Source organism: Setaria viridis, chromosome 1 (genome assembly GCF_005286985.2).
Source record: "Setaria viridis chromosome 1, Setaria_viridis_v4.0, whole genome shotgun sequence".
In the NCBI taxonomy this organism is placed as follows: domain Eukaryota; kingdom Viridiplantae; phylum Streptophyta; class Magnoliopsida; order Poales; family Poaceae; genus Setaria; species Setaria viridis.
The window spans coordinates 2,962,041-2,989,098 of NC_048263.2; the positions used below are offsets into that span (position 1 = coordinate 2,962,041).

At 44.3% G+C, this 27,058-nt stretch overlaps 2 protein-coding genes across 2 annotated transcripts; one reads left to right on the forward strand and one right to left on the reverse strand.

The window, feature by feature from the left end:
* The first annotated feature begins 16,373 nt into the window (after positions 1 to 16,373).
* Positions 16,374 to 21,090, forward strand: LOC117846609 (protein CLP1 homolog). Its single transcript, XM_034727839.2, has 10 exons — positions 16,374 to 16,630; positions 16,768 to 16,836; positions 16,940 to 17,041; positions 17,657 to 17,898; positions 18,013 to 18,151; positions 18,249 to 18,305; positions 19,066 to 19,200; positions 19,455 to 19,690; positions 20,707 to 20,751; positions 20,832 to 21,090. The coding sequence occupies exons 1-10, from the start codon at positions 16,430 to 16,432 to the stop codon at positions 20,917 to 20,919; spliced, it is 1,314 nt and encodes a 437-aa protein (XP_034583730.1). The 5' UTR covers positions 16,374 to 16,429; the 3' UTR covers positions 20,920 to 21,090.
* A 388-nt stretch (positions 21,091 to 21,478) lies between these two features.
* On the reverse strand, positions 21,479 to 26,240 carry LOC117846619 (serine/threonine-protein phosphatase PP2A-1 catalytic subunit). The gene is made up of 6 exons (XM_034727851.2): positions 25,773 to 26,240; positions 24,951 to 25,065; positions 24,171 to 24,279; positions 24,010 to 24,087; positions 22,350 to 22,541; positions 21,479 to 21,926 (listed from the first exon to the last, which is right to left on the reverse strand). Exons 1-6 carry the CDS (start codon positions 26,023 to 26,025, stop codon positions 21,753 to 21,755), a joined length of 921 nt encoding a protein of 306 aa, XP_034583742.1. The 5' UTR covers positions 26,026 to 26,240; the 3' UTR covers positions 21,479 to 21,752.
* Between the last annotated feature and the right edge of the window lie 818 nt (positions 26,241 to 27,058).

The following is a 27,058-nucleotide window of genomic DNA, read 5'->3' on the forward strand; positions in this document are numbered from 1 at the left end:
TAGATCCTTGTATGGATAGATCCTTCACACATGTACATCGTCTCTCTTGTTTTTGAAACTTATGTAGATCGTCTCTCTCTTGGCGGCGAGCTGGGGTTCCTCCGATGCGTCCTTTGCTGCCGACTTGGGCGCGCGCGGACAAGACAATGCAGGACCGATGAACAGTAGGGTGGCGAGCTATCAATAATCAGTCAGGGCGTGGGCAGCTAGCGCGTGCCGTCGTCGTTTCCCGCACGGAGAGAGCTAGCTGTTGCCGGAAACCAAACTTTCCTGGGCGCTGAAAACGATCGAGGCGAGGATCTTGATCCGAGTGAAGCAGACGGTTTTTCGTCGTCTCCAACCGCAACATCACGGTTGCAAGCCAGGCCAAGAGCCACACGAATACACGGTGGATGGAGCCGTATACGTGTAGCCATTACCTCGCCCCGTTGAGACGAGCTAGGTCGTCACCATCAGTACGGACGGTGGTACCAGACGTACGGTTCACGAGAGGAGCGAGGCCATGAAATATCTTGCTTTGGCACAATCAAACTCAGCTAGCTCAGGCCCCCACATCACCAGGCCATGGGCTAGGTCGCTAGGATAGGATCTGTGTTCTCCAACCATCATATCGATCCTTGACACGCACGCATGTCACCCGTACGCACGGAAAATAATGGAACTTATTCGCTTCAGTTTATAAGTCGGCTGAAAAGCTGAAACGGCTGATTTGTTGTGAGAGAAAAATATTATTTGATGACTAATAAGTCGGCTGAATAAGCTGAAGCGAACAGACCCTCTAGCTCACGTCCATGGCGGACGGGCGCTGTTCCGATGATGTCAGCCGGGCACCGACCGGCCGTGCCCGACGGCGACGTGCGTCGAATCTATCGTCGATGGATATTACGATTTTCAACTGCGAAGTTAACACGTTCCCGTGGATCGTATCATCGCATCTCCCAACGAAAAGGCAGAATGATTAGCCTGTTAATTCGCAGCTGGGCGCGGTTATTAGCAGTTAGCACGTCCGGTTGATGATGGGGTGGATGTATCGGTCCTGTTACCAAGGGTCGCCGGCCCGGCCGATCCATCGTTTTCTTGCACGTTGACGGGAGCAATGGCCGCAATGCCGTACGTTTCAAGGGGAGATCGAACGGTATGATGCGCCACCTCTCGTTTTTATGAGCAAGGTAGGAGAACGTAGTGGTGCAAGAAAACGTACGGATCTGCCTTCTTGTGGCGTGCAAATTAAAAGCTTCATTTATTTGACATGAGCATCTGTAATTCGTATCCGTGTATACCGTATAGTAGCAACTCTTATAAACTCCCGCAGTAGAACAAGTAACTGTGACACGTAAAGCAAAACGGAGGGAGTAACAGCATGAACGACCATCGTGTGGTAGCAAGTCTTACACAAAAGCTTGAGAGCCTTTAATTCTTGTCCTTTTTTGTGCTAGTCATGGGCTGTCAGCACTGTTCAACGCCCCCCACATTATCAGTGCTGCGCTCTCACATACAGGACCAAGGAAAATATCTTGACATGGTTCAATACGGGCCCTACGATACCGGACGACGTACGGGTGTACCATGTACGTGCTCCTCGATCTCTGATAGTTCACATGCACGCCACAGAAATCTTCCACCCCATCGCCGTCCATGGCAGACGACGGCGGACGTACGTACGGGCGCCCATTGCGATGATGTCTGCAGGGCAGTCACCGGCCGTGCACGAAGGTGACACATCGAGAATTTAAATCGATCGTGTATTCGTGTTACAAGTCCAAAGATATGATCTTCATCACCTTATCAACTGTCAGTAGTTAGTGTTAACGATAGACATCTCTTCCTATTCATAGAAGGAGTCCTGATTCTCCTGGAGCTGTGTCTCTGTGATTTCCGTAGGGGTTGTTGAACTCGGATGTAATCTCTTCAATGTATCCTGCCTATATATATATATATGAGAGAATACGACCCTAGCAGGTCAGGTAATGCCAATTACATTGACAGTTAGCACGTCTAACATTTTTTTTTTGAGGGAGACGATTAGATGATGAGTAGTAATGGTCAGCTGGGCTACGAAATGCATTATTGATCAGTTCGGCCGGCGGCCCATTTGCCTTTATTGGAGGAAGGCCGCGGCCCAGTCAAGCAACTCCTCGCGTGGGGGAATTGGCCCATTAAAGAAACAAAAGCAAAAGCGGGGATCATCCTTTGCAACCAGAAAGTGGAAATCTGTGTGCCATCCCATATGACCCCACTTGTCCGTGACAGTGAATTGGCCATACCTTAGGATCATTTGCTAGGTTGATTCCACTAGGCGATAGTCAGGGGCGGAGGCTCCTCGGCAAGCAAGCCGAAGAATACGTGGTACCTCGCGGAGGGGACATTGATTCATCACCCACACAATGGAACACGAATTGACGGGGGCGAGGCATCGAGCAAGCGTCACAGACGTCCTCAATTCCCTTGCGTCTGTGCAGAGCGGGGTACTAGGTATGATGAGAGTAGCTTGTGGCTCACCGACGCCAGCAGACCTGCCGCCGGTGTCGCACGGCCACGGCAGCAAAGTATAACGACGAGCAATACCTGACGAACACAGAAGCGAACAGCAAGTTTTTTTTAAGGGAATATATGTCTAAGAAGCATCAATGCTTCGTACGTTACCCTGATCTACTGGCCATCCTTAATTGAAGACTTTAGACCAATTTCCCTTCTAAACTCCACAATTAAGCTACTCACCAAGCTACTTGCAGACAGGCTACAGCAGGTGATCCTAAGATTGACAAGAATCAATATGGTTTTATTAGATCAAGATTTATACATGACTGTCTGGCTTAGGTCTTTGAATACCTACATATCTGCAAGGCCTCTAAAAGAGGTGATCCTAAAACTAAACTTTGAGAAAGCCTTTGATAAGATTGAACACCAAGTCATTCTACAAATTCTAAAACACAAAGGCTTCGAGGATAGATGGATTATTGGATCAAAGACATACTAGGATCAGGCACATCTTCAATTCTTCTGAATGGAGTTCCAGGTAAGTCTTCCACTGCAGAAGAGGAGTAAGGCAAGGTGATCCCCTCTCACCTCTTCTTTTTGTTCTGGCAGCAAACCTACTTCAATTAGTCATCAACACAGGCAAAGACCAAGGATTTATTAAACTACCAATTTCAGAAAGAGCAGGAATATATTTTTCAATTATTCAATATGCAGATGACATCCTACTTGTTATGGAGGCCTGCCCAAACCAGCTCTTGTTCCTCAAAGACCTTCTCAGCACCTTTGCTGCCTTCACTGAACTGAAGGTCAATTATAGTAAATCGGTTGTAGTGCCCTGAACATTTCTGAATCAAATCTTGAGAATCTTGTCAGAACTTTTAACTGTCAAAAAGGCTCTCTCCTCTTCACATATCTGGGACTGCCCCTAGGAACCACCAAGCCAAACATGGAAAATTTTCTACCCCTCATACAAAAGATAGAAAAGAGGCTACTCCCTCAAACAAAAGATAGAAAAGAGGCTAAGTAGCACGTCCCTTCTTTTGAGTCAAGGTGGAAAGTTGGAGATGGTTAACTCGGTCTTCTCTTCATCAACAGTTTTCTATACATCAACGCTAAAATTGCACAAAAGGGTTATAAGATAATTGGACAGATATGAACTCCAAGAAGCCTTCCAAAGCTGCTTGGCCTATGGTATGTTTGCCTAAGCAACAAGGTGGATTGGGAGTTATCAATCTTGTTACACATAATGATGCTATGCTGCTAAAGTTCATGCACAAGTTCTTCTCCAAGGTTGACCCAAGGTCAACACTCCTTGGGTCAACCTTGTATGGGAAAATTACTATGCTAATGGTCGACAACCGGATCAGCAAAGGAAAGGCTTATTTTGGTGGAGGGCTGTAGTCAAATTACTGGATACATACAAAGGAATCGCTTCAGTTTTAGTGGCGAGGACTCCACAGTACTCTTTTGGAAAGACCTTTGGAATGGAGCAGTGCAATCGCAGGTTCAGCCGAAGCTTTTCTCATATTCCAAAGACCACAACATCACCTTCAAAGCGGTTGTCAACCAACCAAGTTTTATCCAGAATTTCAACTTACCCCTAACAACCCAAGCACATTCACAATTTATCATCCTGCAGTAACTCATTGATGGCATGAATACCGTACAAGAACCTGACAGGTGGACATACATTTGGGGCAATTCAATGTTTTCAACATCCAAAGCATATAAGGCTATCATTGGGTAAAGGAATACCCATCCAACATATTTTTGGCTTTGGAAATCTAAACGTCAGATGAAACACAAGGTCTTCTTCTAGTTATTGCTCAAAGATCATCTTAGTACAAGAGATATATTGAGAAGGAAACAAATGAAACTTGACTCCTACACTTGCGAACTATGTATCTTGCAAAAGATGGAAAATGTGGCACATCTAGTCCTCCGATGTAACTTTGCCAAAGCATGCTGGAATTCAATTGGAGTATCAGTTATCACCACCAGACCAATCCTTCAGATTTTTCAGACAAATCAAGGACAAGCTGGCTGTTCCTTTCTTCATGAAAATAATAATTGTTATGTCATGAAGCATCAGAACAACTAGGAATGACTGGATGTTCAATGGACTGGATCCATCAGTGCAATTGTGCAAAAGGAAATTCATGTCTGAATTTTCCTTGTTACTCCATAGAGTGTGCCCCACTTTAGTGCCTATTATGAATGTCTGGTTACATACTCTGTAATCTCTTACCTTGTACTCCCAGGCTTGTTTTTTCTTCTTCTTTTTTCTCTTTCTCTTCCTTTCCCCTTTTTGATTTTATGTCTTTAGAATTGTGCCATTTTCTTTGTATCCTTTTATTTAATATATAATCAGTAGGGGTTTAACCCTCCTATTCTTTTATAAAAAAAGCAAATAGCAGGCACCACCCGCATGTAGATGGGATGGCAGACAGGAAGGGGAAACTCTGCCGATATCTGAAGTTATTGAACTGCTCTTAATTTTTATTGAATAGCTATATTTTATTGAGGATCGTTAGGTCATTACCTTTATTAGTGCACTATGTTTACTTATCCATGGTTCTTTTAGGAGGGAGGGGCTTTTTGGCTGATACAAGGAACATGATGACACTAGTGGAACTCGAATGCAGATGAGATATTTGAAGTATAAGAAAATCCAGAGACAACCAAAATTTGTTTAATGCCGTAAAGGAGCATGTCTATGTGTGCTCCCGAAATTCAAGAGCAAAGTTAGGCCCTCTTTAATGGTTGAGGTAGTACACTAAAATTCAAGAGCAATGTTAGGCCCTCTTTAATGGTTGAGCTAGTACATTTGCTTTAAGCATGTCTACCTAATAAAAGAGATAGCAAAGAGACTACTTCTCCAATGATCTATCTCATAGCACATCATTCAAAGCATCTTAGGTCCCACAATATGTCTCACATTAATAAAATATGAAATCCACTTCTCTCTATGAGCTATCTCTTGAACAAGAGATAGCACACTCTCTCTTTTCCCCATATTCTCTCACTTCTATGTAACCAAAATCATGAGGTGGACTCCTATGAACTAGCTCATGTGGTATTGTTGGAGGAGGCCTGCTTTAATTATCAATGGACAATTGCTACACCCTCTATCCCAAATTGTAGGTCGTTTTGGATTTTCTAGCACTACTAGCGAATGGATCTTTCATCCACGACCTTAGTACCGGTTCAAATTGAGCCTAGTACTAATGTTAGCATTAGTACCGGGCCTAGCGGATAGTACCCAAGGGGGTGCCCGTGAGGCCCTTTAGTACCGGTTGGGGGCACCAACCAATACTAAAGGGTCCACATTAGTACCGGTTGGTGCTCCCAACCGGTACCAATGTGACACCCCACCTTTAGTACCGGGTCATTAGTACCGGTTGGGGGCACCAACCGGTACTAATGTGGACCCTTTAGTACCGGTTGGTGCCCCCAACCGATACTAAATTTCTTCCTATAAATCCCCTCCTTCCTAATGCCCGAGTCATTTCCTCCAGCTCGAGCTTCACCCTATCCATGCCGAAATAAGAGGAGGTGCTGCCGGATTTTGACCATTTTTTAGGGATTTCACTCATTCAAGTGTTCATAGATGTTTGTATATATTATATTTAGATGCATACAAACATCTATGAACCGAGGGCGGGGATCTTGATATTTACGTCCACATCCTTCAATAGTAGATTTAAATTTGCTGCAAACATTTCAATGAGATGATCACTTGATCAGGGGACGCACATACCTAATCAATTTGTTTGTTTTTTTAACCAAACATGAGGTGTCTATTTCATATTTTTTTATAAAAAAGTAAGAGGAAGGCTGACAATAGACAAGTAGTAAGCCAATTAAACAACAAAACTAACTCCTCAACTAAAAACAACTAGGGCAACTATTGACACTTGACAACAGCCGAAACTGGCACCGAAGGCCCTGCTTGGTGCAGTTTCATGTCACGGGCTCACGGGCCTAGGAGCGCAAGCGCGGGGGAATTAGTGGCAGGCGAGGTTTTGATTTTTGAACCTGAGTAAGAGCGGTAGGTCGTGAGTATGCCTTGGGCCATATTCAGCCCGTGTAGCCATCGAGCAGTAGGCCATGAATATGCCTTGGGCCTTGGGCCATGTATGCGACAATATCCTCGACTCTGAAGGAATTTTTTCTGAACCTAAACCTGCGCATTCCTCTGTGGCCTCTGTCTCTCCCTATTCACTTCTTCCTCCTTGTCAAGTCTGTTCTGGTTATCTCCCAATCCCTTCCGCTCCCTCTTCTGATTGATTACCCACTCGCTAACCAGAGGAGCGCAACACATCATCCTCAGCCAGCGCGCCCCCACTACCGCACTGTCCTCGAACACAGTTGCTTGAGCACGTGTTCGCGACTAAAATTGGCAGACTTGGACAGATATGTTCTGAACCGGTCTCCAACCGGTCAGTCCAGTTTGATCAAAGTTCTGAAAATGTAAATTGGACTTCACCATTGTGTAGCTCTCATCGAGTAGATCAAAATGCATATATAGGGCCTGTTTGGGAGCACTCCACTTCAGAAAAACCAGCTCCACTCCACCAGCTCCACACTTTCCTAGCTCCACTCCACCAACTCCAAAAAAACATGGAGCTGCTGCACGTGTTTGGCTAATGGCAGTGCTCCAGCTCCAAAAATATGAGCACTTGTTGTGAATGGTCTATTTTACCCTTTGTGAACGGACCCACATGTCATACTCTTCTATTTTCTCCTCTCTTCTTCCTCTCTCTCCTCTCCTCTCCTCTTCTCAGTTTCTGGAGGTGGGACATGCAGACGCGGCGCAGCTGGCGCCAGCGCTCTCCGGATGACACGAAGACCATGTCACGGGTGCAGTATAGGCGGTCGGCCATCCGCAGCCTGGGGCAGCTGGCGAAGGCCAGGTCGCGGGTCTTCATGGCCTCCTCCACGGCGGCCGTCGAGGACGCCATGACGGTGGGCACCTGGCCGAGGAGCTCACCCCCGGCCGGCCTACGCCCCGACCGCGCTGCCACGGGGGAGCTCGCCCCCGGCCGAACGCCCCTGCCGGCCTGCATCCGGTGGGAGAAGGAAACGGAGACGACGGAGGAGATAGAAAAATAAGAACCGAACCGGTAACTTGTGTAACCAGTGGCAATGGTGGGTAATAACCCTAACTCCATGAGGAGGTCTGAAAAGGAGGTTTTTGGAGCACCTCTTGAGGTACTCCATAAATAACGTGGATCTACCCCCTGCTTCACCTTTTTCCTGGAGCCGGAGTTGCTGGAGCTAGACGTGTTTGGCTGCAAAATTTTTGGAGTTGGTGGAGTGAAGCAATTTTTCCTGGAGTGGAGTGCTCCCAAACACCCCCATAGAATGTCTGATTTGGTGTTCGGATGAGAGAGTTATGTCTCAGTAAGCTTTGCTATAGCTAATCTTGTACTTGAACTTCTCCTCTATGGCACAAATAATGGACTTGGGTTCGAAGCTGGGATTCTCCACTATCTGAGGATACATATATTGAGCAACAAAATCAGCAGTGAGGTTGCGGTATATTTCTTCCAATTCATCCAACAAGCATTGGTGCTCAACCACCCTAGTCACCTCCCAGTAATCCTTCCACTTCCCCTTGTATGCGTGCACCCTAAACGGGCAATCATTTCTCACACAGCGGACATCATACGCCATCGGGTTGCTCTTCTCCACTCTAAACTGATGCTGCAAAAATAAAGTGGACCATCTGTTCACAGCTGCCTTTACCTCATCCCCACTAGGGTACAAAGCACCCACACAAACCTCATTCTCCCTATACTCCCAAGGGATATTTCTCCTACATTAACCTACAGGGCGGAATGGTCATAAGTTGACCAGTTCCGCGGGACAGGGTAAGCATCTTCCTCATCCGACGAGTCATGATCCATGATACCATTGGCCTCCTCTCCTTCCCTCACCACCTGCTCAACTAACTTAACAATTTATTCCCCCTCATCAGCCTCCCCATTAGGCTCATGGGCTGCAACATCATCCTCTGTATCTCCCCCTTCTGCCCCATCGTGATCAACTTCTTCATTTGCCCCATCAATACTCTCCGCATATTCCTCGGCTTCAACTTCAGCACCTCCCACTTCTTCTACCATCTGACTGCTAGACCCAGCCTTCGTGAACAGTTGAACATACCATATGAGCGGTAAACCATGCCTCGTGCATGCCTTTACATAAGCCCGGTAGCTTGGGGTTCCTTCAAGCGGGAGCAGCTCTCAAAAGTTTATGTATGGCCATCTCTTCACTACAAGCCTTACAGACACATCCACTTGATCTCTGTCAACACTGAAATCCTTACAAAGCCACCTGCATATGCCCCCCCCAGTCCTCCCTATTGCTCTTGGTAAATATTTGCAGAAATACTGAAAACCACTCAAATCTACCCCTTCCGAACCATATCTAAGCTCCTCCGAATCATAGAACACTTAGAAATATAAACTATCTGACATACCTGCCAACATACACGAAACGAGCAGTCCAAATTACTCTCAATAACTTAAATCAGTTAACTACAACAACACCTTCATTTAATTCTATTATCAACAATAATAATTATTTAAGAGTAAACCAACCTTACGAACAAAATTTACCATAGGCATTTACCTGGAAAAATATACGCGACAATCACAAAGGTCCTCACTAAATCTAATAATTCCAACTACCCCTATAACAACTATATTGCCAACACCTAAACAAAATATAACCCTACCAATGCAAATAATATTCATCTAAATTTAATCTACATAAATCAACAAACTAAATTTACTGTCAACTAAATACCTAAGCTAAATCCACTATACTAACTAAGCTATATTTTTCCTATGTCTAAAATCCGCTACATTTTCCTAAGTCTCGGATCCACTAAACTAACTAAACTAACTACTAGATCTATCTACTACTACATCTATCCACTACACTGTGGCGGAACCACCTCGGATTAACTCAACTAAAGCACGGTTAAGTCGCTTAAGATGCGATCCTCATGCCTTAATCGCGTTAACTCGAGGTGCCGTCGGATTTCTTCCAATTTAACCACTTGACAGGACCGAGTTAGCATAACCCACACGAAGGTGAGTGGTTCCAGAGAATACAACAGGTCCACTACTAGATTAACAAGTTGTTGCACACTCGGTTATAAATCAGAGTTTTACAAATTCTGAAGAAAACAACAGAAGATAAAACAAAGCGGAAGCTACTCGTCGGGTTCGGATGTCCCTGGTGAGGCTAGCCAGGACATCAAAGGTCCCTTTCCTCGCCGTCCGAGGAGGGATCCCACTCGACCGTCCAACCCGGAGGGAGTTGGGGCGGCCAAGAGCCAGCAGCAAGCTCAGAAGCTGCAACTTCACCTGAAAAGAGAAGCCACAAACAAGGCTGAGCTTCTAAGCTCAACAAGACTTAACCGACCGGTGGGAACAACTACTCCACCACTTCTAGACATGCAAGGCTCTTTGGCTGAGGGGTTTGTTTGCCAAAAGCACTATGTAGATCCTTATTTTCAAGTTTTAGCTCAAATTCTAAGTTCATTAACCAGTCTACATTTGCAACTTACTCTAAGCAAACATAGATCCAACTTTATGCATATAAGCTCATCATCAAGACCATGTCATCATCAGATTCCTTCATTACTCAGTGTAGCATTATGATCAATCAGTCTCAAACTGTGGGAGGCAGACGAATCGATTCGAGTTCTTTAACCATGCATGGTGAACCTAACCTCACGACATCCGCGCACCACCGAGGGTCGCTTCCTGTGTCGGCCTTCCCCATCAATTCCCTAACCCGTGTCAAGCCCACTTCCTTTGGTGCAAGGTTCCACAGACCCAGCCTCTGCCGTTCTGTAACCACACTTGCCACCACGTGCGGCCGCAGGGGAACTTCGTTCCAAGGACAGTGGGGCAACCGCTCACGTCTAGGTTCAATCAGGTACTAGGCTTCCCCATCCCATACTGAGTATGAGGTTAGTACTTTCAAACACTTGATCACGAACACCACCACTGTCGGGCCTTAACAGATTCAGTAAACAGACGGGACGATCAGCCGACCACCAAAAGAGTTAACCAAAATCTTGCCCCGTCCATCGTCCTTATAGTTGTAACAGAAGGAAAACAACCGACTCCTATAACTCGCGAGTGACCACTCGACTTTTACCGATTCCGATTTAAGCATAGCAACTACTCGACCCAACAAACTTGTGTTCAGATCAAGGGAACTATGTCATGCATCTAAGGTTGCAAACAACTCCTATACGTAAATGCACAAACATGAGAAGTAAGGCATGTGCAAGTTTGGAAAGATGGGTTCATGCTCCGGGGCTTGCCTTCAAGCGGAGGGGAGGAAAACTGTTCTTCAGCGGGGGCTGCTTCGGCTTCTGGAACTGGCAGCTCAGCTACAGCTCCGTCTTCGGGCGCCGGGTGTAGCTCGTAGACGCCATCAGCGAGATGCAACTCTACACGAATGCAATGCAGGAGTTAGTGTTTAGACGGTTATTTTAACAACACTTGCAGTTAAAGCTCGGATACCTGTAGCAAAGCTACAGAAAAAGTGGGGGAAGTTCACTTTAGTTGGTGGAGAACAGGACAAAAGGGTCGAATGGGAATAAACTTGTGATCTGACCCTTAAACTTTAAGGGATAACTGTGTTCGGGGTCCTCAGACTTAACGCAGAGAAATCCCGATCTTTTACACAGATACACTCGGGTCAAGGAAACAGATACAGCCGAGTCCTCGGGCCAGGCGGATAAGGGTCGGCGGAACAGACAGGGTCGGGAGAGACGGAAAAAGGGGTCGGGCGAAACAGATAGGGTCGGGCGAGACGGAAAAAGGGGTTGGGCAAGCCGGAAAGGGGTCGGCAGCTTACCTTCAGGGTTATAGGTGAAGCTTTGGGGTCGGGAAAAAGCAGACTTGGGCGGAAGGTCTTAAGCACTAAGTCTTGGGCGGCGGCGAGGTTGGACAATGCTCCGACGGTGGCGGAGCTTCTTGTGGGCAATAAGGAAGCTCTAGCACAGCACGGAGGAGCAGACGGCTGGGTGGATTGGGGAGAAGCGGGTCTGAGCGGAGAAGGGGAACTCTCAAGAGTTTCAGTGGGATTGCTCAAGTGTGCTCAGAGTAGGGAGGGCGAAAACAGCAATGGCGAAGGAACTCCGGTGGGACTCTGGCCTTCCTTTTATAGCTGCGCCGAAGAGAGAGAGTTGCAGTAGCGCGAAGACCGGAAGGAAAGGATGGAGTGCGCTGCCATGGCGGCGATTGAGCGGCGATAGGCGGCAGAACAGAACTTCGGAGATAGCATCTTCGGCCATTGGGCACTGGAGACAAGGCGGCACAGGCACGGTTTTGCCGGGGTTGAGATTTGGCGGAGGCGGCGTCGTCGAGCGGCGGATTTGATTGGTGTGATAGGGAGAACGACGCTACAAGAGAGGTTGCAACAGGTGAAAAGACAGGGCGAGTTGCGGCTGCGCGGGCGAGCGCGAAACAGCGGCTTGCCGGGGCACAGTTCTGGCAAGGCGGAAAAGGAGCTATCGCGGCCGGAGTCGGGGTTGGCGATGGAGGAATCGTCGCGGAGCGAGTCCGTGGGTGGCGCGACTGTGGAGAGGCGGAAAAGCCGGAAGGCATCGGGGCTTGCAGCCGGGGATCCGGCAAGATGATGATGGGCGCGGTTCGCGAGGCGGTCTGACGCAGCAGCGGCAAAACACTGCCACGGCGGCGACGGGACACCATGGCGCGGCCGGCGAGGGCGCGAGCGAGACAAGGCGATGCAGAAATGGTTGCAGAGGGCTTCCGCGGCGATTGGGGAGGAGGGCGCGGGAATCCATCCTATCGCGACCGGCGACTGGGCGAAGCGGCGGGCGTCGGAGAGATCACGCCACGCGGCGGAGAAGCTCTGAAGCGGGCGCATGCTGCTCGGGCGTGTCTGCCTCGGGAGATCCGAGGAAAAGATTTGTGGGTCCACCCGTCAGTCTCGGTTTCTCCTCTGCTCAAGATGGAAAGGAACACTGATGTTGGGACTTAGAAGGAACCGGCGGTTCTGGTTGGGTTTTCAGGGGTCAGGACCGGGAACTAGAGTTGAGCGCTCCTGCTCGGGAAGAGCTGAGTCAGCGGGATTAGGGACTCGGATTAAGATTAACTCAGCTGATTTAACCAGGGTCGTTACATACACTATCTACATTAACTAAACTACGAGATTTAAAAAAAATACCTGAAATGAAGCGACGACCGAAACTTCAATCTCCCCTCTCCTCCTCCCTCCCTCTCTCTCCCTTCCTTCCTTCCTTCCTTCCTTCCTTCCTTCATTTCCCTCACTCCCTCCCTCCTCCTCTCCCTCCCTTCCTTCGGTCTCCCTCCCTCCCTCCCTTCCTGGCTCGCTCGGTCTGCTCTGGCGTGGAGGGGAGCCTGAGGGCGGCCACGCACCGTTTATATAAGGGGGGCCCTGCCGGCTCATCCGGCGGTAAGGCTAGCTTCCGCCCTTTGAACTGACGGGACGCCCTTACCGCTAGATGAAACGATGAAAACTCTTTGAAACCCGCGTCATTGGAACCCGTGGGCGGCCTGCCAGAGGGGGCGGTAAGAGACTTACCGTCGTTAACCGCCGTTTCAACCGGTGATAAGATGCTACCGCCGTTTGGTTTGGCGGTATAGATCTATTTTTGCAAATTTTTTATTCCACTATTTATTTCTGCAAAATTGTAAAAAAAATGTAAAAATAAAAAAAGTTCGCAAATTGGAAGAAGCTTCAAGGCTGCAAATTGGAAGGCCCACTTGAGAAAGCGGACGCTAGGTGGGCTTCCTTTCCTCCGTACCTAGACGGCGCGGTCATCTCGGTAGTTCGTCGACGCCCCCGCCGGGCGGCAGCCGGCAGGTGCAAGCAGCTGTGCCTCTCTTCTTGTTTTTTTTTCTTTTTTTTACACTGAGCAGCAGCTGTGCCTTGGCCCTCGGTTGGGGGCAGGGCAGCCAGTGGCCATAGATCGATCTGGCTCCGCGGTTGACGAAGTGACAATGCATTTCTCAGAGAAGAAGCGTACGAGAAGACGAGACCAGAGCGTCTAGTACGAACGGTGTTCAAGCTTGAGACTGCGTCAGGAGCTGAGAAATGCGAGCGCATACAGCCCAAATTAGTACGTACCCGGCATAACCGCGTACTGGCCGGAGAGCCGAGACCAACCGAGTCAGTCAACCGGCGATGCTCCACAGTAGTCTTAATACTGCAACTCAGGCTCAGCAAGTGGCCAAGGGTGGAGCTAGGCCCTTTATCGGGGTGAGCTGACCCGATGAAATCCTGCAATTCCTTATTAAACTACGGGGGCGTTTGGTTCCCTTTGCTTATTTTTAGCACGTGTCATATCGAATGTTTAGATACTAATTAGAAGTATTAAGCGTAGACTATCTACAAAATCCATTACATAAGTGGAGGCTAAACGGCGAGACGGATCTATTAAGCCTAATTAATCTATCATTAGCAAATGTTTACTGTAGCAACACATTGTCAAATCATGAACTAAATAGGTTTAATAGATTCGTCTCGCCGTTTAGCCTCCACTTACGTAATGGATTTTGTAAATAGTCTACGTTTAATACTCCTAATTAGTATCTAAACATTTAATATCACAGTTGCTAAAAAAATTAGCAACTGTAACCAAACCAGTTGTATATGTTCATCTACAAGCTTGATCCCATTATGATAATGGAGCTGATGCTGATCCCGAAGCCGTTGATGGCTAGCTTCGCCCCCCGCAAGTGGCATTGTCAATTCGAAAATGCTAGGGGACGGGAGAATCTCCAAAGCGGCGCGCAAGAAAGGCCCAAGCAAACCTGACATGGATTCCACCTCAAGATCAATGTTGACGCGGCTTTTTAGGCCCTCAACAGGCAGTGGCTGTCGTTGAGACGAGCATGGCCAGGTGAAGCTCTCCTCTGTACAGGTTCGTTGCAACATCACTGATATAGACGAAGCAGAACTTCTTGCATTTGGCCGGCCCTCCAATGGATTCAATATGCTTCCTCCTTCAGTAATGCATCTTTTCGATGCTAGATGTGTTAGTTAAAGTATGAGTTGTATTAGGTCGTGTTTAGCAAACTCCTAGAGCTGATTCTCTGCTGAATTTAGCAGGAGCTCCGCCAAATAGATTTTTAAAGAGAATTGATTCCCTGCTGATTCTGTGAAGTAATTCTCTGAAATAAACTAAGAATCTAGGAGCTGAAAAAAGTAGTTTCTCCTAATTCTATGAAGTAATTCTCCATCCTAATTTTAAGAGTTTATGATGCTAGAGAATCACTTTCAACCACAGAATCACTTCTCTCAAAGAATAAGCTCCTATAGAGAATCAGAATCAAATGGGTAATACCAAATAGGCCCTTAGACTAGGACTAGCACATTCTACTCTGAGTAGGTCTCCTTTAAATTATGTAATTATGATTAGGATTATGACTCTATGAACTTGAACTATATAATGAAAGCACACGCGACCTTAAAGATCACGTTTCAATTATTTTCCACAGAGTGTACCTCATTTTCTCGGTCCATAACACAGGCACACAGCTCTTAATCGGTGCCTCATTTTCTCCTCACTCTCATCTCTCTCATGTCTGTCTATTACGTGGGATGCATCACGTGTGGCTCAGTTGTTCCATTTCTATTCTTTGTTTGTTCGTTGCGGGTTCAACCTTCATAAGCCTATGAGCATTGAGGGTTATAGAAAAGTCGCATGCATCTACTGAATTTATGAAGGGGTGCGTCTAAGGTTAGTTTTGTTAACTAGATATCTTTTCCAGATACACATATTTCATATATAAGCAAAACTCATTTTCGAGTACTAAGCAATATATATATATATATATATGTTCCAAATTAATATTCATTTTACTTTTTTAAGTACTCGATCCGTTCCAAATTGTAAACCATCCTAACTTTCTTGGAGAGCCAAACTATTTTATGTTTGATCAAAATTATAGAGAGGATCACAAAGGTTTATGGCACCGAATAAATATGCTATGAAAATATATTTAATGAAGAAACTAATATTACTTATTTGGTGGTATCATGAATGTTAGTACTTTATTATATAAATTTGGTCAAACTTGAGATGCTTGGACTCTCAAAAAAAAATTGGAACGAAGGGAGTATACAGAAAAAACTATATATGTATCTAAACATATGTATCTAAACATAGCGTATAGCGTATATCTAGATATATAGTACAATTCATGTATCCAAAAAATCCAAAATAAATAGTATTTTGGGATGGAGGGAGTACTTGCCAATGCGTTCAGCCGCCCTGTCCCCACACAACCACAAATCAGGCACATTTTTTTCACTAAGGAGCTTATTTAGACTTATTCAGCAGAAACAAATTGAGTAAAATCTTAACTACATACTTTTACATTGCAAGAGTGAAGTGCATGATCAGGGCTAGTTCATTCAGATCCAGTACTCTTAAATTACTTATCTTACTTTCAAATCTTGGCTCAGAAATGTAATTTAATTATTTCACTCACATTAATTATTTCATAGTGAGCAAACTTTTCTCTACACGTATATCAAATCAAACACATAAATTGACATAGGCATATAGAGAATATGAACCCGTCTGTTCAACAAAACAACGAGCGCATTGACTAAAGCATAGGTGTATTTTTGAAGAAAATTCATAATAGTGTTCAATACACTTGCAATTTCCTCCCTTGTAATTCTATGAACTTCGGTGCACCTTTTTGTATTGTTATAATAAAATGTATTGTTATAATAAAAAACTAAAAAAATTTACTATTCAATCATGAATAAATTCTTCACAAAATTATTTCGTAAAAAAGGTCACAAAATTATTCATGTGGAATTTTTTGCCTCCACAGCAACCCTTCGCTCCACTCGGAGTCGCTGGTCTCGGCTATACGCCCAAACCCTCGCCGTCGACTCTTGCAAACCCTTCTCCATGGCGGCTACGGCAGCCGCGGGGGCCGCCGCCGCACCGCCGCCGCGGCAGTCCAAGCTGGAACCGCGGGAGGAGCTGCGCGTGGAGGTGCCCCCCGACGCGTCCCTCCGCGTGCGCCTCGTCGCCGGCACGGCGGAGATCTTCGGCACCGAGCTGCCCCCCGAGGGCTGGGTCTCTATTCCTCCCCGCTCCAAGATCGCCGTAAGCACCACGCCGCCTCTCTCCACCACCCCTTCCCCAGCAAAAGGAACCACCACCTGGCACGCGCTGCTGCCTTCTGCCGGCATTGTCGGTGCTGCTTGCTTGACTTGATTCGCCGTTTCTGTTCTACCGATTAGATCTTCAGTTGGCACGGCGCGACGTTGGAGCTGGACGGGCCCACCGAGAGCGAGTATCCTTCCGTGGAGGTGCGCCGTGGGGCTCGGTTTCTCCTCCTGGTCCTAATTTCTGTGTAAATTTAGGGTGAAATGAGGGTTCCTGGTCTGACGATTCTGTTGCTTGATGCTGTAGACACCAATGGTGATTTACGTCAACACACACGCCATTCTTGATGCGCGACGGGCAAGGGCAAGGGCTGCTGCAGCACAGGGGGGTGATTTGGAGGCCTCGCAGGTGAGTGCTCCTGTTTCAATTTAGCTGGTGTCTCATCATGATACAATTGTAGGGATTGTTGCATTATTGAGAATCTGTAGGAGATGCAGAGTATTGTCTTATAAAACAACTAGTTAGAAAGCGTGCCAGTTTTGCGATTTTGTTCATTATCTGTAGGAGATGCAGAGTATTGTCTTATAAAACAACTAGTTAGAAAGCATGCCAGTTTTCCCTAGAGATGAAAAGTGATTGTAAAAGTACTTGAAATTTGGCATAACATCGCCTTCAGTAATTCTGTAGTTTTTTGTTGAAAAGCGTATGTGATGTTTTCTTATGTGTTCCTGACATGATGTTCAAAAGACAGACTACAATGTAATCATGCATTATTCTTTGTGACAATAAAAAACAGATCGCAACATTGGCCTATATAATTCCGTACGAGCAACTTGTGATTAACCTAACAGGGTGATGATGGCCCTAGAATATTAGCATAGATTGAACATGAACATGAATGTGAGCATAATATGGTATACATAAACATAACAAACTTTTGTTCTTGATTGGGATCTTTTACTTATATATATCTTCATTTCCCTGGACTAAATCACTGAAATTTTCTTACCCTATGTGGTTTAGGGACCTAGAGTGATTGTTGTGGGACCAACAGATTCTGGAAAAAGTACCCTCTGCAGAATGCTCCTTAGCTGGGCTGCAAAATTGGGCTGGAAGCCTACATATGTGGATTTAGATATCGGCCAGGGGTCTATAACGATCCCTGGATGTATTTCTGCTACCCCAATTGAGAAACCTATCGATATAGTTGATGGGATTCCCTTGGATATGCCACTAGTTTACTTCTATGGCCACCCAACTCCAAGGTAACTCTCCGGTGTATTCTTTGGCAGTTCTTACTCACTACTGAGTGCTTTCTGTATATAATATATTTCTTTCTACTGCGTTGCCACCTCATCTGTTGCTTGTGTTACAAATAGTATCAATCCGGATGTCTACAAAGTTTTTATGAAAGAGCTAGCTAAAACATTGGAGAGACAATTCTCTGGCAATGCTGAATCTAGGGCAGCAGGAATGGTTATCAATACCATGGGGTGGGTTGAAGGCCTTGGGTACGAGGTGAGTAGTTGGTTTCAAATGACTGGTAATTTTCACAATGCTTGCTGGTGGCTAATTTATATGCATCATGTGGTGATTCTTTATTTTTGCTCTGCAGTTACTTCTAAATGCAATTGAAACTTTCAAGGCCAATGTAGTGCTGGTACTGGGACAGGCAAGTGATGCATTGACTTGTTCATGCAAAGTGTTTTTCCAACATGAGCAGTACTTTTCATAAAATCATCCTTGTTTCATTTCGCATTGGCTGACAACCGCACTATCATAATATTCGATTTGATGATAATATTAACTGTTCAGTTTGTAGCTAAGTATAGTGTTACTACGCATCCTAGGCAGGCAAACATTTTGTTGTAGTACTGTGCTATTATCAAGGTATCATGTTAATTGTTCTAAAAGAAAATAAGGTGTCCTTTATAGTGTTTGTGAAATAATGGAGATCCCATCGAGTAACAAAACGGTAAATGTTTTGCAGCATTAAGACGTGATCGATCTCAAGTTGAAACAAAACATAGTCTGCTAGCAGTACTCCCTGGTAGCATGCTTTCTATAAACAGATCATCCACACTAGTATGCTCCGGTTGCGCATATAGTGCGCATACTGAAGTTATGTGATTTCCAGGGACATTTCTGATAATTCTAGATAAGTCATTCAAAAGAATGTTCTGTATGTGCCAACTGGCACTCAGAAAGATTTGAAGAAATGTGCATACAGGCACATAACACCAAATGTGCAGAATCGCATGTCAGTAGCAATTGAAACTATTATTACATTGTGATTTAATCTTGTCAAATTTAGTGCTCTACGGAACTGTACCTGTTCGTCATTTTATTTTGAATGTTGAGTCATGGATAAATGAAATTATCATATATGAAGCAGCTTATCAGAATTATCTGATCTATCTCATGGCTTTCAGGAGAAACTCTGGAAGATGTTAAAGGATGCAGTTCAAAGCAAGCCCAACATTGATGTTGTAAAACTTCAGAAATCAGAGGGTGTTGTCCTCAGAAATTCAAAATATCGCCAAAAAACAAGAAGCTTCCGAATCAAGGTAAGCTTTATTTTCTTGAAGTAGAATTTGCCCAATAATGCCATCGAATTTTGTTGGTACCTAATGTTAAAGGTATCTAATGAAAACTTGAAATATAGCTGCATTATTGTACACTGTCACTCTCTTTGCCTCTTTCTCCTTTTTTTCAATAATTTACATGTAATCCTTGCAACATTTGTGGGGTAATTATTCACTATATCAACATTATGTCATGCTCTGAGTTGTTAAAGCTAAGTCCTAATGAGCTCTTGCAGGAATACTTTTATGGGATTGCAAATGATCTGGCGCCACATTCAAACATTGTCAATTTCAGTGATGTCTCAGTGTACAGAATTGGTGGTGGCCATCAAGCTCCTCGTTCAGCATTGCCTATTGGTGCAGAGCCTGTGGCAGATCCTACTCGGCTTGTTGCTGTCAACATCAGCACGGATATGATCCATACAGTGCTTGCTATTTCTTATGCTAAGGAACCTGATGAAATAATTTCTAGGTAATAATATTGTACCCATTGCTTATATTACAGGCTATAGGGCCAGTAAGGTTTAATGCAGAAGAGACTCATACTAGAGATATATCACAGAAGCTACATTATTTGTAGAGCATAGCTGTACAGCAGCCTTAGGAAAATGAAAATACATGATGTAGGTAATTGAGCCTTGGGACTTATTTACAGTTGGTTATTCTATCACATTTTTAAATACTCCGTTTATTTTGCTTTTCTTCAGACTGATTTGCACTCATAGCTTTTGTGCTTATTTGTACATCTTTTGCATCAAGCTATTCCCAGTTATGGCCCTAACCTAACCATATGTTCCTGGTGACAGTTATCCTTGCTTATGTTACAAGATTAGAACTGCATAGTTTTTGAGTTTCGCAAGCAGTAAATTGTACTTGAATAGAGAAGAGATAGGTCAAAGTTTTATGAAGTTTATGTCATGCAGAAAACTTTCATTTTTCTAGCGGCTCGGTCAGTGGTTATAAATTTCTATAGGAATGTGTTGTCATGCTTTAGACAGTGATAGCAAGGATGATTGTTAGGCCTGCCACTGGGTAGGGTATGGGCAAACCCACTCTTGTTCACACCCAAATCCATACAATTATTATCCACTCCTTATCCTCCCCAATCCCACCCATATCCGATGGATAATTAACTTTGTACTACATATGTATACATATCCAATTGATTAATTGTACCCTCCTCATACCCTACCCTCCCCATTAATTTTCTAACCATACTCTCCCCATTTGAAGTGGGTGTGGGTGTGGATTTGGGGAGAGGGTATGGATACCCAGTGGCAGGCCTAATGATTATGTTTCTTTTGGTATGTCGATAAGTCACATGGGTTTTGAATTATTTCCTTGTGGCTGTATTTCCCCATGGTACTGTTTGATTCAACCAATACAATTAAAAAAATTGATGTCCAGATCTGCAGAATTGGAGTATCTTTTTCTCATCGCAAGTTGCATCTACCCGTTTGCTAACATCTACAACATGATTTATTGCAGCAATGTTGCCGGATTCATCCATGTCACAGATGTGGACATCCAAAGGTATGCCTGGGAAAACCAGCGTGTTAGTATGCAGGTTTATAATATCCAGGTTCGCCTGGAACTAATGTTCTTCATTCCAGGAAGAAGCTGACGTACATTGCACCTTGCCCGGGGGACTTGCCAAGCAGGCTGTTGATTGCAAGCTCGCTGACATGGTATGAGGCCTGATCGTTCAAGGCTGAAGATTGTAGCTTAGATGGGCAGTATGCCCAGACGAGTAGAGTGGCATTGCCGCATGTTGTAAAGCCAGGACATGTTTTAACGCTGGAACTGAGTGTACTGTGTTGAACTGCTAACCAACAGAAACGGTGCAAGGGCAAACATTTTGGTTCAGGCGTATGTTTTGCTGTGCTCCGATTTACCTGACAAAATACAACTGCTATGCAATTGAGAGTTTGAGATAACACAATGCTTGTCCTGGTTATGTTCACCCTGTGAAATTGTGCCTGTAAAATGCCATGCCCAGATGTTCCATCACCCATCTCAAACAGCAAAACACGTCAAACATGAACCGAAACACATTGTAAAACGGTCTACGAAGCTTGCGCCATCTGAAGAATAATCAGGATATGCTCATTACAAGACGCCAACAAACATTATAAAGCAGGCGGGCACATCAGACGCGAATGATGCAAACCCAAACCAAAAGCACCTCCCCATCCGGACAGAATTTATTCAGCCAGGCAGATGATATGATGATTCTGACCACATGTTTTAGACCAAAACGAAAAACAAACGAGGGGTGATTCTACTGCAACTTCCCTTCACTGTCTACAAATAATACAAAGTTGAAGTACAACAGAAAAAGAAAAAATATCCACTGGCATTTAACTTTTAATATCTTGTATAAAGATTGAGAAGCAGCAAAAAATCTCCAAACAAAAGAATTGGGAGACATACAGCTCGGGCTCACAGAACCCGTATCTAAGGACAGAAGATCTACAGACCCTGACACTGCGGAAGAGAGGAGCATCAACACCGGTAAGTTAAGGTCACCACAATTACAAAAAGTAGTCTGGGGTCTTGCGAGTCGTGTCCGGCTCAATTTGCCGAGGCGCAGGGTCGAATTGGAGGAAGTTCTGGTCCATGTTCTCACCGATTTCAAGAATTGCAGCCATGTTACCACAGCGGTAACAATAGTTCGGTGCACTGAAGACTGTGACGACATTCTTATCCTGCATGAATTATAACAGTAACTATTCAAGCTTCCAGTGGGATAATATATGGGGGAACATTCAAAAGGAAGCACACTAAAGATACATGATCAGCAGTGTGCAACCATGAATGTAACATCAATACCCACAAGGGTGCCTAGGGCCATGCTTACAACAAAGCTTTTACTCACTACATCGGTTTTACAATAGAATACATTGAAGTGTACTTAGTTGCATGTATTTGTATATCTTTGCATGGGGTAAGTTGTATAAGAAGGGAATCTAGCATGAGCGCATGGCTATATTGTAACTGCAAGTTGCAAGAGAAGAATTGCAAATAGTACATTCAAAATATAATATGCTTTTGGGGGAAATCAATACAGTTTCATTAACTGTGAGCAGATAAACAAATTGAAAATGCAATACTGCATTCTGAAGACCCACCTGTGCCCAATTGTATCCTTCCATTACAAGTTGATGGGCCCTTGAGATGAGAGAGAGACCATTTGTATGGTTGAACTGCTGTGCAATGTCTTGCCCAAATGTGTAACCTGCTCCTCTTGGTGAAATTCCCCAACCACATCTGTCATCTGGGTCGGACCACAAAAGATCACACATGGGTCCTTCATGAGGAACCTGCATGCATTTTTCAGAATATGTTAATTAGCTGAGGATAAAAAAAATATAAGATGTACAACACAGTTAATCTACTCCATGTAAAAATTAGAAAGTCATTCATTAAAGACCCATCACCATAAAAAATATAAGATGTATAACACAGGTAATCTACACCGTGTAAAAATTAGAAAGTTATCAATTAAAGATCCATCACCATCAGGCATCGTTTCCTAGTCAAGGTAAGGGGTACTATCGGCTCAACTTTTGTTATCATGCATAATGATCCACATAACAAATTATGGTGACCTAAAAAAAAGGTCTCTAATGAGGAACACCCTGTAGTAGAAGTACTGGAGATTCAGGGCATCTTCTTAAAATAGCTCAATACCACATGTAAATGTTCCACAAATAAGTATATACATGCCGCCAGATGATAATTAACAAGCAAACATAATTGCACAGAGAGTGACTTCATCCAAAAAATGAGCAATAATTGGCCACTTTACTAATAGCAATGAGCTCGGGCTCAATATTAGCATCCATGGTAAAGTAAACAAAGTACCCCTACCCCTTAACTAATACTCTGTCCCAAATTATAGGTCGTTTTGGCTTTTTTAGATTCATAGATTTTGCTATGCACTTAGATATATGCTATGTCTAGATTTGGAACGGAGGAAGTACTAGACTAAGCAACATACAGAAAACAGATAGGAACCTCTGAGGAGAAGTCATATCAAAGGAATAGCCCAACGATTATAATTCTTATGCCATAGTAGTAAGGGTATACCACATATCTATTCAAAACATCTAACTCATCACTAGTCAGACAATAGTATATTTTCGTTTTCAATCAGAAGGAGCATATCTAGTTCACCACTAATGTAGGATAATCAGAACTCAAATTTCAATCACTGGATCAACAGTAACAGCACAGAGTATAGATCAAGGTACATCCCTTGTTATACGAGGGCAAATTGAGTAAGTGACAGAATTCAAGGTTTTGAAGTGTTGGAGCATGTTGGCTTTTCAATATGAGCTTTTAAGATTCAAGCAAATGCCTAAATTTGCAGCTTTTTAGTTGTTTTACTTTAGCTCTCCTGAGACAAGCCCACTTCATCAAAATATTAAGGGATGCTAAATGACCCTCCAAAATCAAAAGTTGTTTCCAACTTGTATCAACATGATCTTAGATAGTCAAATACCACACAACAGTTATCTGTGCCAACATCTATCTAGTTAACTGAATATTATGGTTATGGCACCATGTTTGTACCTAAACTAAGGCTCTACAGTTCTGCACATGAACAACCAAAAAGTTTGACCAGTGGCTGATCTATTATGTGTGCATAGCCAACAATACATAAATATACTATTATCCAAATATCACAATTATTTACAGCATACAACTATACAAGAAAAATGATGATACTGGACATGGAAAAGAAGAAAACCTAGTCCATAGTGAAAGGGGTACACTGTTGCCTACCTCTTGTATGCGATCAAGAGAACGAATGTTATCCAATGTATCCAATGATGGAGAGAGGCCACCATGAAGACAGAAGACCTGCAATATGGATGTTTTTCATATTTCACGCATATATTAGCAAGCCTATAACAGCATCAATCATAACAAATTGAGGTGCCTACCTGATTTTCTATAAGAGCTGTGAGAGGCAAATAATCGAACAAGTCTGTAAAGTACTTCCATACATTTGCATTTCCATATTTTCTTAAGCATTCATCATAGAAGCCATACCTGTACAAAATAGTCAAGCTCAAGAACTATGCGGTTCCATTACATGCATCACTACAAAATTCACAGAATAAATTGTAAAAGAAACAGTGTACAGGTGCAGCATGTGCATGTGCCATGCAATTATGATTTGGTATGTGTAAGTGAAGTTCATTTCAATGACCAATAGTAACAGCAGTAACTCCATGGGTGACTATAAGGAAAATCACAATGAGGGCATTAAGTACATCAGTGTGTTACTAGGGCACAAAATTCATGGCAATAAGGTGGCCACATATCTAGCTGGATGTCTTCCTGTAAACAAATAGTTCACAATGCCAAGCATAATGACACAACAATAGCATTATAATTCACCAAACCAAATCAACACATTTTTGCTACCAATAGTCCAGCATACAGAAGGCAACTTATCAAACAAGTGTTGGTAAAGTCTTTATCTACAATAACATGTGCTTTATGTGGAATAATCCAGTTCCGAATTAAAGATTTACTATTTTAGACATGTTACTTCGGGACTCGGGAGTGAGATGGCAAGATAGTATCAGATATTCTGGAAAAAAAATAAGAACCATCTATATCACTTGTAGCTACTGCATTGGTACTAATGAAAGCAGGAAGTAGCAATTAAGAGTTGCAATACAAAATCCAAATACTACTAGGAGATGTAGACTCACACTTGAGTGATTTGTCTGCTCTCATGATTTCCTCTAAGTATCGTAATTCTATCTCTGTACCGGACTTTCAAAGCCACTAACAGAGAAACCGTTTCCACTGAGTAGTAGCCACGATCTGCAGTAAAGAGCCGCACAATCAATTTAACAAACATGACAGATATGCTAGGTAAACTATACATGGAAATGAAAACAGACTAAATTATTCATTTCCTTGACCCAGAAAAATACAAATTTTCTTTCAAGCATTCAAATAAACGACATTGCGTATGGCATCAGCGTATCTAAATTGCCAAGAGAATCAGGTGACAGTTTTTTCTTGTCTTGCACATAATAAAGATCAGCCCGGAAACGACAGACTAACAGTTGAGCACACTCACATATCTTACGAAACTGCTGGAGCAGGAATCCAAATGCCGGTAAATGGGAACTATTGTCTTCTCAACAGCTAAAGGAACAGAAAAGGCAGGGCGCCGACAAGATCCTAGCACGCTAGACCGCCAAAAAAGTGACATACAAGCAGCACAGGGCATTGGCCTCCACAAGTCGAAACACAAAGAACTCCAATAGCCTACGTAAGCAGTAAAGATGTTCCCTAATTTCCTGAGAGCCAAATTCTTCCGACAATCCGGCCGGCCGGCCGCACAAGAGCCAATAAACTGTTCAGGTTTTTCGCAGGATCTAAAAATCCCCTACATCGGCCGCACCAATCCCCGCAGATGACAGATCCGCCGAATCAAGCATCGGCAGGTTTGAGCGCGCGAGCAAGAGGAGCAGGGGCAGCCGCGTGTGAGGAAGTTAGGGTAGGGACGCGTAGCCACGCACCGACGTAGTCGCCCATGAAGAGGTAGTTGGTGTCGGGCGCGTCGCCGCCGATGCGGAAGAGCTCGATGAGGTCGTAGAACTGGCCGTGGATGTCGCCGCAGACGGTGACGGGGCAGCGGACCGGCTGCACGTTCCACTCCTCCATGAGGATGGCTTTGGCCTGCTCGCAGAGCGCCTTGACCTCCGCCTCGGGCAGGTACTTGCAGTCGCGCAGCTGCGCGATCTGCCGGTCCAGATCCCCGTGCGACGGCATCTCGCCCGCCGCCCGCTCCCCCCGACCGCTGCAGATGTTGGGGTGGGAGGTGGGGGGCGACTCCCTCTCCGGCCGGCGAGCCCGCCGGCGGTCAGGTCGGGGCTAGGGTTTGCGGGGGATCGGCGTGGGACGGGGAGGAGGCGCAGCTCATGCCTCCATTTTTTTTCGGCCGCTGCTTTGTTTTATGCGAAGCGAGATTTTTCCTCCGCTTCCCAGGTGCGCAGAGACAGCAGGTTGGGGTGGGGTGGTGTGTGGTTTTGTGGTTTTGGAGGGGTGGAAATGTAATTAGCAGGGGCCGAGTGAGCTGGTCAAGGAAGACTTCGCGTAGGTGGAAATGTCATGCTTCTGCCAGCTTTGCAGGGGCCATCGTGAGCTAATCCATGCCTCATGAGATATAAGAAATATAGATACCTGCTCCTAATCTACTGACTCTTAGTTCGCTTACTTCACATCCTAATCTGATTTAGAATATTTTATAATATTTGTATACATTCTACATGACCTGTTTGAACGGTGAAATCTCAATTTTTATACACATGCATTAAAATTTCTGGTAAGATTCAATACTAATGAAATTCCTATCTTAGCTTTTATGAATATGCAAGTTATTATGAACATAATAGATTGTCCACAAAATTTTCAGCTCATAAAAAAACTGCAAGGCTAAAATAAATACTCGGTCATTGATTATAATATACTCACCAATTTATGCCTGAGTGTATACACTCTGACAGCCTGACATCATGGCCTAGTTGCTCCAAGAAACATGAGCAATCAACCAATGCAAGTATCCTTCCGCAATTTGTTCCAAATAATATAGTCAATGACTACAAATTAATTTTTAGATTCAGATAGTAAAAGCACAGCAGTCGACCTATTATCTTCGACTAAAAATTTCAAAATATAAGGACAAATCATATTTAAGCATCATCTGGGCTAAAATCCTTGATAAAAAAACCATGATTATTGTAAGGTATATGAGAGAGGGCGTTGTACTAAGACAAACACAAATTGTAGAAGAGAAGGCACTGCA